Raw genomic sequence first — 14501 nt, 5'->3', positions numbered from 1 at the left:
ATCAGCCTAGAACTGGTCTCTTAATTACGAAACAGCGATTTGGAAAGTCAGTGCGAAGTAACATTATAGCCTTACGAAGGGTCGAAAGAGGTTTCGGTGTAACCGAGCTCGGTAGGTAGATAGCTCTTACAAAGTAAAGCACGAGCAATACCGTAAGAGGAACCGTATGTCGAAGTGGTGAGGCACTTCAAAGTGCTTGCGGGCCTTCGAAGAGGGTTGAGCGACGCGAAGGGTCGTACTAATATCTACCCTCTTGGCCTTTCACCGCATTTCACTTCCTATCACCTCTCGAACATATTTGGCCAGAAGGAGGCAACGTTAATCGACGAACTATTCACGAAACTTGGCGGCTAACTGACAGAGATGTTCACGAGGGTATCGATGTATCAACTTAGATCGATCTTGTATGAATTTTCATCTAACATTATGTCGCTTTTTCGCTAAAATTCAAGTCGAAAATCAAAAAATTCTAAATACCATTTAAGTAGATGCATATCTCTCGCCATAGTTATTCAATTTTTTTTATGATAAATATTTTTTTTATTTTCTGTGATATTATTTTTTACTCTTAACGCTTCAACATTTGATCATTGCAAATTGATTCTTTGCGATCCTGATACATTTGCCATCGTTAGCTCCCTTTTTCTTTGACAATCACGCTAATGTGCATGTTGCAAGTCGAATGCTAGCTCTCATGCTGTCCGACAAAAAACTTTTCGCTTTTCTTTTTCTTCTGTACAATGATCATTATACTAACCTTGTTAGGAGGCGCTTGAATCCCGTGGAAAGGTAAATTTTCGTAGAACGTCTTCGTCCCCGAGTCGGGAAGAACTTCCGACACGCTGTTCACATGATTGTTATTCGCGGCTTGATTGGGATCTGCAATTGCAAAAAGAAAATGCTATTGCATAAATTGTCGCGACATAAATTGTCGGCGATGGCAATAGACTCGACGTTCCACGATCGACCAACACATTTTAACTTAATCCAATATAAAGACCAACTTTTATTATTGCACAGAATAAAGAATATAAAACATAACAAGAAAAAAAAGGCTGAAACAGATTGCAATTTCGAATTGGATTTCAGGATGTAACCGTGGGATAAAAAAATTCTAAGCAATCAATCGCGTAATCAATGCAATTTCTTTCTTGTGGAAGATTTCCATATTTTTTTCAATCCCGCGATTCGAGCCTATTTTTCAATTTATATTTCTATTTTTTATCTAATTTGTATTTTATAATTTAAATTATGATTACAGTCTTTTCTCGAAACATTAACACATAATAAAATAATGTCGTGTCATCATTGATAATTGTCATTATAACTTGTCTATTTATAACTTTACAAAATAATAAAATCTCTTTTAAGAGATTGTAATATACGCGATAAGAAATTTTATATGATTTTAATAAAAAAAAAAAAAATGATATCGCGAAAGAAATGCGTAAAATTATATGTATAGTTTCGAGTATAAATTAGACAATATTATTAATTTATCGTGATAAGTGAAATTTATGTGGTCCATCGCTGTGTGTATTTTCTGTTAATGCAAAACTATGAATTCTTGCGTGCGGCGTGTGTATGGATCGCTAAATTATAGCTAAATAATCCTCTATTTCGCATTAATGATTGCGGCATTCACACTGTGTATCTGTGTGCTCACATTAACATGTGTATTCCTTCCGTTCGACGATGTGTATTGGCGAAATAACATATAAATTGGGAAAGGAAATCCGTCCAAATTTTGGACAAGGATTCTAAGTCAAATTATACGAGCAAGAATCAAATCGCAGACATGCGTGTTGTTACGAGGAATATTTTGTACGTACCTGCCCCAGGCTTTTTTCGCTTACGAGAGGTATTGCCACGATGCGGCTCGCGAGATGGCTCCATGGTGTGCAAAATCCGCTGCCGTGGCACGATTCTTTTGTAAGTCACAGCTAAGAAACATACAACCAACAACGAGCGATGTCACAAACACATAAAGCCTCTCTCATGCGATAGCTCGATCAAACGTAATCGGATATTAAATAAATACAGGATATAGGTGTTTCATCTCCAATTTTAAGATAACGTATTATTACAAAAAAATATTTTATGTGTGGGGAACAAATCATATAACATTATCTCGAAATTAACTTGTTTTTATATTTTTCTTACAATTTGAGATGTAACACTTTATGAATTGTAAAAAATACAGAAATTTTTATTCTTACGACTTCTTTACTTTTTATCTTATAATTAAATTACACGTCTCTCAAATTAAATTATACATTTCCTATTTTAAAAAAGTATAAAATATCATTAGAAGTAGTATTATTACCAATTGTGCTAATTGAGAAAATAATAATGGGTTATCTTAATATAAAATTCTATAAAAGGCGAAATTTAATTTCTTCGTCAATTGCAATGAATTTAATTTTATGAATATAATTTAATTAATTTTAATGCATTGGATATTGATCTTTCTGGTTTCCAATATTGTCATTTTTTTAAAAATTTGCGTACTGTGTAACAATAAAACTCTGAAGTAAACATCGTTCTGGGGATAACAAGATTGAACACTTTCCTAGAATACGGAGTTTCTGCCGGCATGGAAAAGTTAGATGTTTAATTACGCGTCGTATATATTAGCTATGTGTTTAATGAGATTTCAAACTCGTCTACGAGATACGCACAGAACTCGTACTTCACATATCACATACTATCTAATAACACGACAACGTTTTCATTTCACTACATGAAAGCGCGTAAAAAGTTACAAAAGAGAAGTCACAGTTAATGGAAGATAACACGATAAAGTCTATTATTACTTGTGACGACAATCGAAAAAAAAAAACTGGAGAAAGAGTAATGCGAAACGAGTTGCCAAGAATGGAACCATAAAATCAATAACGTGAGATATTGGCAAGATAACTGGCTAGTATTACGGATTATATATTTATACGTATATATATATATATATATATATTGTATATGTGTGGATATACATATAAAGTATTCCATATTGAAAGATATCGACGAAATACGTGGTACTATGTATCCGTAAAGCTGATAATGCTCTCCGAGATTCAATGCGCGTCATTATTTTTTTACAGAAAAAAAAATAAACTAATAATATATGTACTGGCTCTGTATGTATAATATGCATATATCTTGCGGATGCAGGAGAGATCAAGAGGATATATTTGGTTTATTTTCGGTACGGAACAGCTATTTGTTTAAACCATTTGCATTTACAAATATTTGCCTCACAGCCGTGCGCAGCCGTGTATCTAGCTTATGTCGCTGTAAACGCGTCGGATAATTTTTTGTGTGAAATTAGAAATATAATATTGAAATATATTCTGCCTTAAGAAGCCTCAAGTTAAAAAATTGTGCGAAAAGTCGACGTCTTACAGATATAGAGATGCAAGGGATTGCGAAGAACAAGCGGTCGCGAATGTAAACGGATTAACGTTGGATCGCAGTTTGCGACTTCCTTACCTGTCTTCTCTCGAGATATACCGGGCAGGGTGGTCTGTTCCTTGAGCTGTACGCCAAACATGGCTTTTATTTTGTTAGCCCGGGCGAGCATACCGTCCTCGTGAAGACTGGTCATGCTGGTCGTCCTCTGAACGGCCTGATCTTTCCTACCGCGACGAAATACCGCGCGTGTCGGATTACAGCTGATCGGTGACAGCGGCGTCTCGTCTAGAAATCGCTGCCTGAACGGTTCGTCGCTCTGTTTGCCCAACTCGTTACGCAGATTAGATTCGTTCGCGCGAACGCTCAGGCCGCCGGATCGTAGGCTGTGAGTTCGATTGATGTGCACCAACACGCCTGGCTTCAAGGGCCATCTCGGTGCCGGCGTCGGCTGCGCCGGGCTTTGCACCGAGTGCGAGGATACCGTAGGACTGGGTGGCCCACCGTCTGGACTGTTATAACGATCGAGGTCATACGGGATAATTGAGCCAAATGAACGAGATGAATGGGACGCGACGCAGTGAGTCTCGGTGATAAAATTAGAGAAAACTTATCGAAATAATCGTTTTAGATTATTTAATAATGAATTAAATAAAGAAGGAATTTTTTATGCATTGCAATGATTTTAATTCAAGTTGTACTAAGTATATATATATATATATATATATTAAAAGTTATATATGTTTTTGGAAATGGACCAGCTTTAACATGAATAAATAAGTGAAACATGAATTAATATTTAATATTTAATATTTATTTATAAGAGAATGACATCTAATAAATTTAGAAACTTGATTGGAAACTCATTGCGTTGTTCAATTTATCCCAAGGATCTCAATTACCCCATTGACCCGAATTGTTGCGCGAGCGAGAAAGATGAGAAATCAAACGTGCGAGAGAACAGAAGAGACAGGAAGATGATTGCAGGAGTTCTCCTCAAGAATCAAGCTTACTGTATTTGACAAGATAAGAAATGTTTTTTTCTTATTTTTGAGACAAGAATACCGTTCCATATTTAAAATAAAATGTCACGCGAATTTTAATAAATCAAGTATATGTTTTGCGGAATGGAAAAATAATTCATTCGTGAAGTAAAATTTTCTGCAAGCTTCTTGACAATATGTTTTTGCGTTATCATATCATCCCGAATTGCATTATCTAAATGAGGAACGTTGCGTGGCATTGTCGTGTTTTTGGTAGGATCAGAGGACCTTTAAAGACAGAAATAAATTTCAGTGCAGAAAATCCGCCGGCTCAAGCACGTTTGTCTTTCTTCTCAGCTCGCGAAATAACGAAATTTTAGTACTGTAAAAATAGAAAGCTTGATCGATACTGAATCCCGAGAATAAATTAATATCTCCTTTATTGAGTATGTTCTCATGATTAAGTTTACTTACATAAGTTCGCGAAAAATAAAAATATAAATTTAATAAATATATAATAAATAATAATTATAAATTTAGTGTCTTATATATTTTCCGTTTTATGTGTACACACAGTTTAGACATTTTACTATAATGACATTTTATTATAATGAGTAAAGATCATAATTAAAAGTATAATTATTCTCTAAGCAAGTTATTGTACAAGAAGCGTAGTAGATAGAACGACATGCGTTTTAATTTAATTATAAATTTTCTTTCTTGAATAAGACAGAATAATCTTGGAAGTAAATTTTGAATGACGCTAAAAAATTGATTAATATTAAACTAAGGAAAAAAAAAAAAAACAGAATTGAGAAAACGAGAATAACATATTCTTATAAATAATAACAATTACATATTAACAAAAAGATATTTTTCTGGAATATCCTTACACAAAAAGATTATAATTAATCCTCGTCATCTTTATACGAAGTGTTTTCAATAAAATAATACGGTTCAATAAAATAATACGGTTTCCCTAAAATAATAAAATCATACGATTTTATATACCAGATTTCGGCTATCGTTCTGTATATGCAAACTTTTAGTTGACGCGAAATTTTCAAGGTCCGTGGAAGGAAGCTTAAGGAAAAGGCGGAAAAATATCGTCGAGAATAGAGGTCGTCGGGAAAGCGTTGTCAAGTATTGCCGTCAAGCGTACGTACGGTATAAAAGATTGCATTGCTAGAAACTGCGATTTCTCCAGCACGATTCACGCTGCGACGTTTTCCATTCGGTATATTTCCCGTCGCAGTGACGTAGCCAATGTTTGCGGATCCTTCCGGCATCACACATACACAGAGACAGATGAACTGCGGGGTTTCTTTGCCCTTCATTTCAGACAACATTGATCTTTGTCATCATCTTTCTATCTTTTTTATACTTTTTTCTTCCTTTTTCTTTATATTTCTTGCGTCATTTTATCGTTCATTCCTTATATTACTTGTTTTCCTTTTCCTCTTCTCTCTTGGTTTTTTTACTCTTCTTTTCTCTTCTTATCCCCTAGTTTCTTTTTTTCTTTGTGTTGAGTCCTTCGTTACACCATTGCTCGATGTTTTGAAGCTTTTCCAGCACTTTGCAGTTTTATTGCACGCTTCGTTTAAAGTCTCGTCGCAGAGCCTCCGTTACATCGCTCATGGATCGAACGGACGGCAATTATCGACGCGCGCGCGTGTATGTGTCGGGGCTAATTTAATGACTCGTGTCCGCTAAATCGGGCAGCACCTTTAAGCCCGTTTGAAATAAAATAATTCGTCAAATGCGAGCGGCATGCGATGACAAACGCACCTTTCCAGATGCCGCGCACGTGCGAATGCACTCGTGAGTGCGGCGACTATCCATCAAGACAGACTTATCGCGATGTCATACGTGAGCGTATTTCTCATTCGATCATGAATCGTTAATAAATAAGCGGCTCGAAAAGAAATTAACGACGAGATTTCATGAATCTGTGAAATTGCGCATTTCCAGAGAGCTCTATTAATAGAAGCGTACACGGTAAACCGTGAAATTGCGCGCGAGCTAATTTAGAAAATGAAACAATTATCGCCCGTTCGTTATACGAAATTAGAGTACGCGTGCCGCGGTTTAATGTTTGTTGCGTTCACGTAGCCAATTAATCTGGCATGTACAACGGGCGTCAATAATCCCTTTATATCCGAATATGCGACATTCCCGCATTATGTCTAGATATTCGCGCATAATGACGCTGTCGATTTTGATAAGAATCGATAATATTATAATCGAGTAGGAGATAAAAAAATATTATATTCGGGAATTCTCTTAAATGGAATCTGTGTATTATCTCCGAAAAGCAGTGAATAGTCTCTGACGGTTTCTTTTGTAAGTATAGCATTTGAGTGAGATTTTGCAGATCTGAAATCTCATTGAAAGATTTTATTATAAATTTAAAATCAGTAAAAAAAGTTATTAATTTTTTGCATAAATCAATCTATTTTATTTCTTCGTATTTATAATTTATTTAGATAAATTTCGAGAAAAATTCACGTAATGATATAAATTAAAAATTTTATGATCACAATAAATGTCAAAGTAAATTATAAAATATATATTTAAAATTATTAAATTTTTACTGAGTTTATTAAAATATGTGAATATGTTTATGACTAAAATAAATAAGTAAATGCATATTTAGAAAAGACATAATATTTTCTGTTTAAAGATGTCAATGCTTCTGGCTGCATCAATCGGTGATTTTTATCTTATTATTTTTATTTTTCGTTATATTTTTAAACTTTTAAATATTTACTACATACTCTTCGGGATTCAGTATCCTCTAACCTTATTTTTTATTGCGCTATAATACTTTGCTAATCAGAAAAGATATATCTATACACATGATAGTGTACTATTGTTAGTCTAATTTCAATTTGCAGTGAATAGATTCCTTAAATTTCATGCAAAAAATAAGTGAATCGTTCTACCATCATCCCGCTTTAAAATGCACGGGGAAACAATTTGCACAATGCAATCCCTTCTCTATCGTCATAAGTCACGCGACATTTCTTCGTCACGCGAAGGATATGATTGTGATGTGCCACATTCAACAACAAAAAACCTCGCGAGACCGCGAAGGCAGGATAAACACGTGTGTTTTGTTATTCTTTCCCCGAACAATTCCCCATGTAGGCGTTATTTTTTTTTCCAGCGAACCGACTTCTCGTCTCCGCGAATTGAGGGTGCGAGGTGCTATGTATTGTGGAACCGGTGTGTGCATTCGTGTTATATAAGCGATTGTTTGTAAGCTTTCTCGGAAATAGCAGGAGAGATATCCACGGGGGAGAACCAACACCGATAAGAGAAAGGACTAAATTAAATGTAAACTCGGCCGTGCAGTTTGTAGATTTATAGGAAGCGCGTTGCCGGTATCGTCCCTTGCATCAAAAAGATTGCGCGTGCGATGGACTAACATGACATTCTATGACGAAAATGTATGCGGATGCATTCTTTAAAAATATCGCGGTAAAGAGAGGCCTTGAGCGTTAGCGTTTAAAAATATTTTCCAGCGTTGTTCCTTTGTAGCAACGTAACTTGTAACGTTACCTTGCAAAAAGCCTGATAATGCGCTCGTGTGTTTTTCCACTGACAAAAGGTTACACTTCTAGAATATCAGCTGTAGAAAAGTAGGATAAATTTAATCTTCGTAAAATAATAGGAAAATTTTTTTCCACCACCGTGCTTTAATTATAATCCGCGCTTTCCGTACGCACAAAGGAGGATTAAAATATAAAAATCGAATCAAGACTTTACGTCGCGCATCTCGCGATGCAAAATTAATAATTTGAGCGTGCAGCTGATGGCACTTTGAAAATTTTTATCATAGATTTTTATTCTCCATCGAGATGGATAGGCCCAGAGAAATGTGTACTCTAATCCGTGCAAATCCCTCCACCTACCTTGTAATTCCGAAGATATTCTCCCAGCGACTTTGCATGGCCATTAACAAAGCCCGTATTAACGATTACAAGCGATCTTTGTTGAATTATGCAAGAAGTTACACACGCGATAACTGCAGTACGTGAAAGAGAGCCATGTAGAACACCTCGTTCGCTCTCCCGCGAACAATTATAACTACCTACCTCGCTTGTGTCAAGTTGACAATAACTACTGTAGACCGGAAGCGGTAGTTAAATTATGCAATAGGATATGTATTCAGGTGTTGTAGAGAGAGGATCATTTCCTGCGAGATTTCAGGTCGGAGCCAAACTTGCATGCTATCGTGGACGAGCGCGCCGATAGAACCGGCTATCCTTTATGCGCTTATCGATTATCAAGTGCATGATATTACGTTCGTTAGTGTTGGTGCAGGTGAGGTTGAGATAGATTATAAACAGTATACATATTTCTGAATAACTATAGTTAATAAAATAAAGTAAAGTAAACGATTAATTCGACAAATTATATTCCTACCGAAGAGGTTTGCCTAAGACCTAAGATAATACACGTAGTTAATAGTATATATATGTATATTTGAGTTTGTATTGCTAATTCATTAATATGGATTTTTCTCTATCTGTAAATATTTTAAATTCATAATAATAATAATAATATAAAATATATAATGTATATTTTTTAATCTTCAATACTGTCAATTAAAATGATATAAATCTTTAAAATTGTTTATTATTGTAAATGTAGTTCTAATTTAATTTTAATAATGATGAATTTTTTATTCAAAAATAAAATTATTAATATGTATTTTTTACCGGTTGCATTAAATTAAAATTATTATTATTATTATTATTATTATTATTATAATTCATAATAATAATCTATTATATGAATAATAATTTACAAGAACTACGTACATCGATAAAGATTATATAAAGCATAATTAGAATCAATAATATTCTATCTCTTCTACAATTGTGTATACAGAAAGCGTGTTTTATAAAGCGATAAATGCGTTTTATATTTTTAGCAAACTGACAACGTTCTTTTGCACCGTATTGCCTCTATCGAGCAAACCTAAATAAAGCTGACCAAATGCTGGCAAATGAATTGTACTGGCAAGAGCAATTGTTTAACTAAAATAACATGAACAAAAAAAACGTAATGTGCTGCGGTTTGTACTTACTGTTCGCGTTCCTCCAGCTCGACCACCCGGTTACTGTCTGTGTTTTGTTTAGCAAGTCCAAATTAAAAAGTAGAGCAGAAACGAATCAGTTTTGTGTTAGTGAAAAACTACTAAACAAACGCATGCACGCTGCCATAACGTGTTAATTATCATTAATTATGAACAAGGCTCGTGTGTTTTTTTTTAAAAATGCAACTTGTAAGGCAACATTATTTTGTAGTAATCTTTTTATATACTATAAAAATTTACTACACACAAATGAAAATAATTTTTTAAGCAAGAATATTGCATGGCATTTTTTTTTATTGTGCTGAAAATTTCGCAAAAACGATCATAATAGCATATATTAAAAATATTCTTTTATCAAATATTCTTTGAAATTAATTCATAAAAGAGCATAAACATTGTCCAAATTTATTTATTATTTTTCAAAATTATTTATTATTATCCAAATTATACCCAATTCTATTATCCCCTTTTATTTTTGCCGAACATTCACGTTTATTTAAAAAAAAATTACACATTGTTACAATTATATGCACACCATTAATTAAAGCAATTAATTTAATTGCGGAAGAATTGGAGAAAAAGGCGAAGGAAAAATTACTGACTTTAATTAATACGAACATATCCTTTGTCGCAATTATTACGGAACGGCAATTTTATGTTGCAGCGGTACTGAAAGTAGATTCTGAGCCGTCCTCCTTAACTAGTGCCATTAGACTTATTACAATTGGGAAATTGTAAATTTAATTTACGGAGTTGTATCCGATAAAGAATATTGTTCCATATACAAATGAGCTTATTTTGCATGTACATCGATCGTTGTTTATTGATGTCATCGTATTTTTATGCGCGCGCGCATTGACATTTAGAATCATACTTAAATCTTGTTAAAGTAAAAATCTTGTTAAAGGAGCTTAGACAATCTGTGTCACTAACCAAGTATCAAACATCTGTTGTTGTTATGTAATCTTATTTGTAACACGGCGAAAGAAAATGGCAATCATCTTTAATCAATATCAGTAACTATATATATCTGAAGCCTCGTATCGTTTTCTTTAATAGATTTATAGTATTAATCTAGGATAAATCCGGTTAAAGCAGGTTCTTTCAAGAAAAGTTTTTTAGTTTAACTAATTTCTTTAGACAAATTAACATTTATTTTGAAATAACTTTAACTTTAATCTTCACAAAAACAGATTGTGCCAAAAATAATAATACAATATTTATATTTTTAATTAACATATTTTTAAAACATTGTTGAGAATTATTTTAATTATTCTTATTCATATCTCATAAAATATTGCATTCTTGTAATTTACATCGTGAATTATATTTATAATAAAAAAAAGGATATTGAACATTATTACAATCGAATTAATCCGAATCGACATTATAGCAGCCGTAGCACGCGTTTGTCCGTAATAATAATTTATACATATGTATCTCCATCTAAATGGAAATCTCACGTTGTTTAGCTACTTTATACAAAAATATATCAAATAATGAGCATGCTTTTATTCTACTTGGCATAAACTAAAGATATATAATATAATTTTTTATACAATGTGTAATAATATATATCTACGTTTGTCTTTGCACGGACTGGGTTAACAGATGTTTTTTTTTGTCAAAAAATAGAAATTACTTTCTGGAACAAAATCTACTCTTTCAGCAAGTATATGTAAATATCAGATAGACAGACGAAACAGTTTAATGGATGTTTTACGGACTCATGTGGTAAGATAACTTTGATATACTTACGATTACGCGCGTTTCAAGCCATTATTTGTTACGAGAAGTAACCAGATTTGTTATCAGTCAAATTGAATTACGTTCACAAAGAAAGCACAAAAATTAACACAAGTAATTAATTAATAATTTTAAAAATACAAAACAATAAATTTGCATGTTTAGATCTTTCTTCGTACGTATCAACTTTTCAGGAAGATATTTTTTATATTAACGGAGGTATATATTGAGGACATAAACACAAAGACGATAACACAGTTTATTAGTGTGATTAAAAAATAATGTTAATATATATGAAACAAATATTAATGTCAATTGTATTCTTTTTCTGTGTTTAATTATAGCAATTATAGATTGCTTGTCAAATTATAGAAAAAATAGTTAAATAATTATTAAATATAATATAATAATATTTATTGATTAATTTATATATATATATATATATATATATATATATATATATATATATATAAATATATATACGTGTATATTTTTGAAGTTTTCTCAAAAATGTATTTTGATTGCAAATAATTCAAGTTTAATATTTAACGCGCAAAGTAAAATTTGTTAAATTTTTTTAATTTGTCAAAGATACTACAAAATAGAAGTGATTTCCGTGATGAAGTTTGGAAAAAAGAATTGATTTCTCGTATTCAAATATATATAATATACATTATCGATCCGATATAAGGAGGATCGAAGATATTTCGCTTTACGATCTAGTATGCCATGCAAGTCACCGATTATGTGATATATCAAATAGATGTTATATGAGGATAACTTACATTTCATCTGACTGCGTTTACGTCGGCACACGATGTAGATGGCCACGCAGATTAGTATTAGGACTAGTATCAGGACCACCACTACGATGATAATAATTAGCAGCAGATTACCCTCCATTTGATGCCACCAAGGTATGTGACCTGGAACGCGATAATTTGTATAATAATCGATAATGACAATCGATACAAATAGTGCTTTACGAAGAGAATAATGCACGCGCAAAGCACTTTCATTATTCATATCAAAATGTGGCAATATCACAATAACGTTACAACAAACAGAAAGGTAATAGCTTTGTTTCATGGTGCGATTAATCCATATAGCGACTTTTGTTGTAGAAATAGATGTATCGAGTATCATCAAAATTATAAAAAAAAAGTTTGAAAATATGCACTGAACTAGGGAGATGATAGAAAAAAAATCACAAATAATTGGAAAGAATAAAGTATATTGTGTTTCAAATTTATAAAATTGATCCATAGCTTACACAAGTATAATAGCATAAAGTTTAAAAAAAAATTTTGTTTTAATTTTATCTGTCACTTTATGCAGTTTGAACGTAACGCAATTTATTTTGATTAAAATCGCAGATAAATTATTATTGAAAGTTTTATATCGTGATACACAATTTAAATGCTAAATATGCTAATTACATGTACAAATAGTAATTACATTTAAAGTACATATTAAACGCAAGACCTGGATATAAACTTACTTTTCTGTCCATGGTGGGCTGTAAAATAACAAAATTTTTTTAATATTTATGAACGACGGATTTAAACCTCATCACTTTGCGATTATAAATTAAAAATGAATTGAAACCCATTACTTTAATGCAATTATGCAATGATATAAGTAATTTTGGGCAAACATGTTCCAAATCTTTAACACAAAAATATCACATATAATTATTGAACATAATATAGGATAAAAATATAGTAATATTACAAAATGGATTCTAGTTTTGTCAACATTTATATATGTATATATATTTATATATCAAATTATTTATATGTATCAATTTAGTATAAATTTTTTAAAATTTAGATTATATTTCTAATGTTATTGAAGATTATGTGATTTTATTATATCTTGGAAAATTCACTTGCAACAAACATACAATGAGAAACATCTTATCTTTTGTTCGTAACTTTTCATTTATGTCTATAAACTGACAAACTTTCTATACAACTGCTATAAAGAAACTTTTATATTATAATAATATATCTTTTTTATGTATATTTTTTTTTTTCGCGAATATGGAAAAAATTGTGTCCATAATATTTTTTAATCTAAAGTCCGTGTGTTAAAAACTTCTTGGTAAACACTTCTATTTCCTTCGTAAGAAAATATAAGCTCGGCGCTATTAGCGAACCGATGAAAAGTTTTGCTATACCAACCTGGTATGTCGCGCTCGCACGCTACGGAGTGTCCGATTGTGTTATTCGCCACACACACGTACGTCCGGAAGTTAGTGATTGAGGTATCGAGGAGCATGTAACTTCGCCCATTTCGCATTTCCGCAGTTTGCTCCAACGTGTCGTTTTCGTTCTTCAAAGACCAACTAAAGTCCGTCTCCTTCGGATTTGCGATGGCTGAGCAAACTACGTAATCCTGGCCATCGAATCGTTCCTTCTCTATGTGACATTCCGGTTTAACTATATATGGAAAATATAGTTTAGTTATATCGAAAACAATATAAAAATTGTGGGATTTTGATCTTAGCATACGATTAATAGCGTTATTTTTAAATAATTTAAAACGTTATCTTTTTAAACATTTAAAACATTACTTTTTATTTATTTATTTATTTTTTTTTAATAGATGATGGAATTATAATTAATAAGCGGAATTATAATCTGAAAAATTTCTCTTCAAATAAATTTAAACGATTAAAAAAAAATGAAAAAAAATGTACGATTAGTATTAATTATATTTGATATTCGCCTTTTTAAATGACTCTATTCAATAATTGAAGAATCTTCTTGAAATTGTTTGCTCATTCACTTGAAAATGCAGTGGAAGCTTACATTGCACATTCATAACCATCGAGATATTCAAAGAACCGTGACGATTCGATGCCTCGCAGTAGTAAGTGCCATTGCTACGTTTGGGTACCGGCATTTTCAAGTCGAGCACATGTCCCTCCGTAATAGTGTCGGCGGGCGAACCTTCACGGAACCACCGGAAGTTCGGTTTTGGTCGTGCTTTCGCGTCGCACTCGACGATTTCCGCGATCGTGTCCACTGTCACATTGATCATCTTCTTCGAGATTGTGATATCTTCCGGAGGGACTTTATAGGAAAAAAAAAAAGAAAATCGGATTTTTAATAATCTTTGGAAACAAGTCCCTTTTTAATTATAATATTTTCCCTTTTCTCAAATTTATAGAAATATTTTCTGTGCTTTAAACGATCTTAAATTACTGAAATTTATATTTTAATCAATTTCGTCAATGTATATCGAAAATT

General features: G+C 32.4%; 1 protein-coding gene across 3 annotated transcripts in view; it reads right to left on the bottom strand.

The window, feature by feature from the left end:
• Positions 1-14501, bottom strand: part of LOC126856888 (hemicentin-1) — a 165501-nt gene that overhangs the window by 15787 nt on the left and 135213 nt on the right. For 2 of the 3 annotated variants that reach the window (XM_050605862.1, XM_050605863.1), the window contains exons 13-16: positions 14061-14324; positions 13431-13688; positions 12030-12170; positions 758-879 (exon numbers count right to left, since the gene is read on the bottom strand). In XM_050605862.1, the coding sequence (XP_050461819.1) occupies positions 758-879; positions 12030-12170; positions 13431-13688; positions 14061-14324 (785 nt within the window). Of the gene's footprint in view, positions 1-757; positions 880-1832; positions 1944-3489; positions 3921-9489; positions 9527-12029; positions 12171-13430; positions 13689-14060; positions 14325-14501 lie in introns of all 3 variants that reach the window. The other variant, XM_050605864.1, reaches the window with a different exon arrangement.

The sequence above is a fragment of the Cataglyphis hispanica genome, chromosome 20, assembly GCF_021464435.1.
Source record: "Cataglyphis hispanica isolate Lineage 1 chromosome 20, ULB_Chis1_1.0, whole genome shotgun sequence".
Taxonomy (NCBI): domain Eukaryota; kingdom Metazoa; phylum Arthropoda; class Insecta; order Hymenoptera; family Formicidae; genus Cataglyphis; species Cataglyphis hispanica.
Note: the sequence above shows the minus strand (reverse complement) of the source record. Positions and strands in the feature narration are given on the sequence as shown.